The sequence below is a fragment of the Varanus komodoensis genome, unplaced genomic scaffold (assembly GCF_004798865.1).
Source record: "Varanus komodoensis strain SLA01 unplaced genomic scaffold, ASM479886v1 scaffold1, whole genome shotgun sequence".
Lineage (NCBI taxonomy): Eukaryota > Metazoa > Chordata > Lepidosauria > Squamata > Varanidae > Varanus > Varanus komodoensis.
The window spans coordinates 23,010,850-23,016,695 of NW_025335268.1; the positions used below are offsets into that span (position 1 = coordinate 23,010,850).

The following is a 5,846-nucleotide window of genomic DNA, read 5'->3' on the forward strand; positions in this document are numbered from 1 at the left end:
CTATATGCCAGCAAATTTGGAAAACTCAACAGTGGCCACAGGATTGGAAAAGGTTAGTTTACATTCCAATCCCAAAGAAGGGAAATGCCAAGGAATGTTCAAACTACCGCACCATTGCACTCATTCCACATGCTAGCAAATTTATGCTCAGAATCCTACAAGCTAGGCTTCAGCAGTACGTGGACCGAGAACTACCAGAAGTACAGGCAGAATTTCAAAGAGACTAACTAGAGATCAAATTGCCAACATATGCTGGATTATGAAGAAAGCTAGGGAGCTCCAGAAAAAAATCTACTTCTGCTTCATTGACTATGCTAAAACCTTTGATTGTGTGGATCACAACAAATTGTGGCAAGTTCTTAAAGAGATGGGAGTACCAGACCATCTTAGTTGTCTCTTGAGAAACAACTTGACCTATATGCAGGTCAAGAAGCAACAGTGAGAACTGGACATGGAACCACTGACTGGTTCAAAATTGAGAAAGGAGTTTGGCAAGGTTGTATACTGTCTCCCTGCCTATTTAACTTATATGCAGAGCACATCATGAGAAAGGTGGGGCTAGATGAATCACCAGTTGGAATTAAGATTGCTGGGAGAAATAACAACCTCAGATATGCAGATGATACCACTCTCATGGCAGAAAGTGAGGAGGAACTAAAGAGCCTCTTGATGCGGGTGAAGGAGGAGAGCACAAAAGTTAAGAAAACTAAGATCATGGCATCCAGTCCTCTCACTTCCTGGCAAATAGATGGGGAAGAAATGGAGGTAGTGACAGATTTTATTTTCCTGAAGGGTCCAAGATCACCGCAGACGGGGACTGCAGCCAAGAAATTAAAAGACGCTTGCTCCTGGGCAGGAAAGCTATGGCAAATCTAGACAGCATACTAAAAAGGAGAGACATCACCCTGTCAACAAAAGTGTGAATAATCAAGGCTATGGGTTTCCCAGTTGCAATGTACAGCTGTGAAAGCTGGACCAAAGAAGGCTGAGCGCTGAAGGATTGAGGCGTTTGAATTGTGGTACTGGACCACAAGGCAATCAAACTGGTCAGTCCTAGAGGAGATCAACCTGACTGCTCTTAAGAAGGACAGATCCTGGAGATGAAGCTCAAATACTTTGGCCACCTAATGAGAAGGAAGGACTCCCTGGAGAAGAGCCTAATGCTGGGAACAATAGGTGGCAAAAGAAGAAGGGGGCGGCAGAGAATGAGGTGGCTAGATGGAGCCACTGAAGCAGTTGGTGTGAGCTTGAGTGGACTCCGGGGGATGGTGGAGGACAGGAAGGCCTGGAGGAATGTTGTCCATGGAGTCGCGATGGGTCGGACACGACTTCGCAACTAACAACAACAACAACAACATAATATGGAAACATGCCCTTTCCTGCATCTGAGCCTAACAGTAGTCTTAGGTGGGCTATTTAAATCAGTAGTTACATGGTATGGGGGGGAAAAGGGTTAATTCCTCCCCTGTTGCTGGAGTCCCTATCCGAATCACTCTCCCTGCAGCTACTTTTAACATCACCTGTCCCACCAAAGACATTTGTGAGTTCATTCACAGAACTCCAACATCCTGTCTACATTTCCCCTAATTTAAGCTGCAGCAAGCTGCCATTAGAATTGAACCAAATATTTACTGCACATGCGGACTGAGACCAAGCTCAGTTCTCTCATCAATTATATGGCTGCTTACTACCAAGGCATAATCCTGCCATATGACAACATTTATATATTCCTAGCGTGCTTCCTGAGGAAGGACTCAAAGCACAACCAAATACATTGTGCAACTCTTCTGTCCTTGTCCGTCTTAACAGATGGAAGAAGCTATGATGAAACCAAGAAGAGTCCAGACACCTGTCTAATTCCATGAAGGAAGCGAGTCACTTGCTCAATAAATGCCTTATCTGGAAGCACCCATATTATGACCAGCTTCTTCTGCTGCTGAGCTTTCAATGACAAGAATGCCACATACTTCAACAGATTGAAATGGCAGCACAAGCCCAGAGATATTCTTTGGAGTTATCCTTGTTCTAAAGATATATTAGCATAACTCTGCATTGTACCAGGGCAGACCCTTGTGATTTATAATCCCATATGATGATGGTTCTTTCTGTCACGGCAACAACACGCTTGAGTTGACTCAGGTAATCACATCCAGTGATCCAGGAACTGTCCTGATAAAAGAGAAACGTTGGCAGAATCAGGCACTCTACTAGCTTGCAAGGAAATAACCTTTATCTATAATTGATGTTGGAAAGTGGATTTGATTTATACAAAGCAAAAGAATCCAAGTAATAATGATAGTCGCAGTATCACCTACTGGAAAACTTTAGTTTGCTGGTGTTTACTTTTTGGCAGTTATGTAATATTCATAAAATATGATATTCTATATTATTTTGCCTCTATTCCACACCTGATGCCTTCATTACTAGCATTTTGGCACCAGATGAAGACTGTTCTCTTTTCCAGATATTTTAATAATTGATTGTTACTGTTTTATATATGTGAATTTTAGATTGATATTTTCAAGCTACTAAACCTTGTCCATATTGTAATATTGTATTGTTTTATGGAATTATTTATTTTAATGTTAGTTTTAGGGGAAATTCACACTGTCCAGAAAGCCGTACAGGTGATCTATAAATTAAATAAATGAAGGTGTGGCACTGTTTTAAATCACTGATACTATCTCTTTTATAATGCATTAAGGGTGTGCTCATGACTTCTTGCAAGGAGTTCAGAGCAATTATTTAACCTTTCAACAGGTCTGTGAAGTAAGATGAAGGGAAAATCAGGCATGTCTGTGGCAGACTCAATAAAGCTATGCATTTATTTCATTTCTGAGCATTTTGTACTACATAAAGAGAAATTACTTGGTGCTCTGCAATTTGTATAAAGCAATTTGAAATGTTATTATGCTTCTAAATCAAATTTAGAAAGTAACAACTATGTTTGAATGTATGCCCAGAACATCAAGTTCTGTTTGTTGCCTATGACGAATATAACGAGATCTTACCCTGATAATAGGGAAATGGCTGCAGTGCCATTGTGAGAACAGGCAGGCCTGACATGAGAAGAATGTCTTTAATAAGAACAACATTCAAATAATTTGATCACCTGGGGAATGCAATCAGAAGACAATGCTCTCACATCATTCAGAGGAGGCTGGAGAAATTATCCTAATCAATTGATTTATTACCCACAGTGGTGCTGACAGCAGTTGTTAGGCATTATAAATTGTTATCTCTAACTAGCAAGCTAGACTTTCTCAACATAGGCCTGGCAAGCCTGACTCTCATCAGGCAGGATGAGGTGGGTGCACCGGAACCCTGGTGGTGCAAGTCAGTGGCTGTGCAGTGGTACCTCGGCTCACGAATGCCTCTGTTCACAACCAAATCAGGCCGCAAACAGAAATTTCATTAAAAAATTGCTGCAGGTCATGAACTCTGCATTGGGTGATGATGGTGAGCGCACCTGCCTTCCATGCACGGGCCGATCACGGTCGTGCTGGGGAGGGGGGGATGGACCCGTGTGCACCCACACCCACCTCCCCCCAGCACACCCACGATTGCGCCCATCTCCCCCTACATGTTTCCTGCGGAGGGGGGAGATGGCCACAATCTTTGTTGTTCTTTGTCACTTTGTTTCAATTTTTTGTGAGTAAAAAAATAGTTGCAGAGCGGATTAACCTTATTTACATCGACCCTTATGGGGAAATTTGACTTGGCTCATGACCAATTTGGGTCACGACCAGAATCCTGGAATGGATTAAGTTTGTGAGCCAAGGTACCACTGTATATTCATTTGCTTGTTTCTGTTTATTAGCATTGCATTTTTACTCATAGGAAATGATGCTTTGGGGTTTTCTGTCTCAGGTGGCAAAATACCTTGACCAGAACTGAGTACTATGCACCCTGACTTGGAGGTGTGAAGGGGAACCATCTCCTCTACTGGCTAAGGCAGATGGAGCTGTGGGCCAGCCCTGGTAAAGGAAGCAAGGACACTGCTCTTCTAATTGTTTCCCTAGAAATGTAGTGCAGTGATCCGCAACTTTGCAGCAAGAACCACTCTTTGCATACCTATTAATTCCTAACAGGATTAACAGCATAGCGTTAACAATCTGTGACTGCTTAAATGTATTCTCTATGCCAGAGTGGAAAAATGTTTTCCAAAATAAAATGTCAGTTCAATCTTCACTGTAGCCATGGAAAAGGTCTGTGGAAAATTAATAGAAGGCCCAAAGGTGGCCTTTCCAGTTAAGAATATCATAAGGAGAATAATCTTGACAATAACTATGGGGCTAGTAATGTGGAATATAAGTTTAATATAATAATAATTATTATTATAAAGGCAGAATCCACAATATGCATCATTTCACAGTTGTGTGTAATTTCACAATATTTAGATTTTTAAAATGCAATTGTGCAATTCAGTCTATTTAAAACTGTTCAAAAATAACAGAGTGCTCCATAGGATAGATTAGATGGTGATATGTGGTATCTATCAGTCAATCCTAAAGGAAATCAACCCTGACTGCTCTTTAGAAGGCCAGATACTAAAGATGAAACTCAAATACTTTGGCCACCTAATGAGAAGGAAGGACTTACTGGAGAAGAGCCTAATGCTGGAAACAATTGGTGGCAAAAGAAGAAGGGGATGGCAGAGAATGAGGTGGCTAGATGGAGTCACTGAAGCAGTTGATGTGAGCTTAGGTGGGTTCTGGGGGATGGTGGAGGATAGGAGAGCCTGGAGGAATGTTGTCCATGGGGTCATGGTGGGCCGGGTACAGCTTTGCAACCAAACAGGAATGTGATATCTGACACGGGGCTATTCCTTCTCCCTCTTGCAGCCACCATAGAAAGTCCTGCAAGGACTGCTCCACTGCCCTTGGAAGACCTCCAGGAAGGGGCATCCGGGGGCTGGAGAGAGGCTGGGAGGCAGCCCTGCACCACCATCCTGCCCACAAGAAAACAGGTCAGCTTGGCAGGCTAAGGGGCTCATCTCATAGATGGTCTCAACCGAGAAAATCCTAAATGGGAACCTGAAGGGCACATGTTTCCTGCTTGAACCTGCCAAACTCTTCAGAGGCCCTGTTCTCGCTACCTCCACCCTCAGAAATGAGATGGATGATGGTTGGGAGAATGTATTTATTCTCCAGCCAGTTTGCTAGAAGACAAGCCGCAAATATAATAAAACAGCAGAGAACAGCACCAATGTTTTCAAGTATAACATCCAGAACTATTTTACTCCAAATTAGATTTGTTACAAGCATTTAGCATAACATCATACTATTAAATCCCCTTTAATGCCAATCACCAAATTGGGGGCAGTGTTAGAGCCAGTGCGGAGATCATTCCGTAATCAGAAGGCCACCATTGAGGAGGTTATTATTAATAGTAGTGTTGTCACTGTCATCGTTGTTGTTGTCATCGTCACCATCATCATGATGTCGCATTTCTATTCTGCCCGTAGTCAACGCCCCCTAGGCAATGGCAATATTTAAGTCGCCCATCCAGATTTCAGCCAGGCCCAACCCTGCTTAGTTTCCAAGATGAGGCAGGATCAGGCACCTCAGGCTCTTGTCACCACCCTTCAGTCTCTCTCTGAGTTAGCACTTGATGCAGTCCTCAGGCGTTGATTGTAATGCCCGGGTGGTTTCAGGTTGCGAGGGTGCCCTAGGGAAGGGCCTTTTCGGTGGGGGCTCGACATCAGTAGAATGCTTAACCTTGCTTATTTATGCAATGGTAACACTGTTATGTTTCTGGGGCCGAAGCAAATCAGTTTTATTTGCCCACACTTCAACGGCCAGCCTACTGCTCTACTATTCTTTTATTCTTCTTCTGCTGCTGCT

The 5,846-nt window shown here is 43.0% G+C and overlaps 1 protein-coding gene across 1 annotated transcript in view; it reads right to left on the bottom strand.

The window, feature by feature from the left end:
- WDR64 (WD repeat domain 64) overlaps window positions 1–5,846 on the bottom strand; it is a 92,726-nt gene that overhangs the window by 71,143 nt on the left and 15,737 nt on the right. The window contains exon 6 of the mRNA XM_044451205.1: window positions 2,059–2,169. Within this exon, the coding sequence (XP_044307140.1) occupies window positions 2,059–2,169 (111 nt within the window). The remainder of the gene's footprint in view (window positions 1–2,058; window positions 2,170–5,846) is intronic.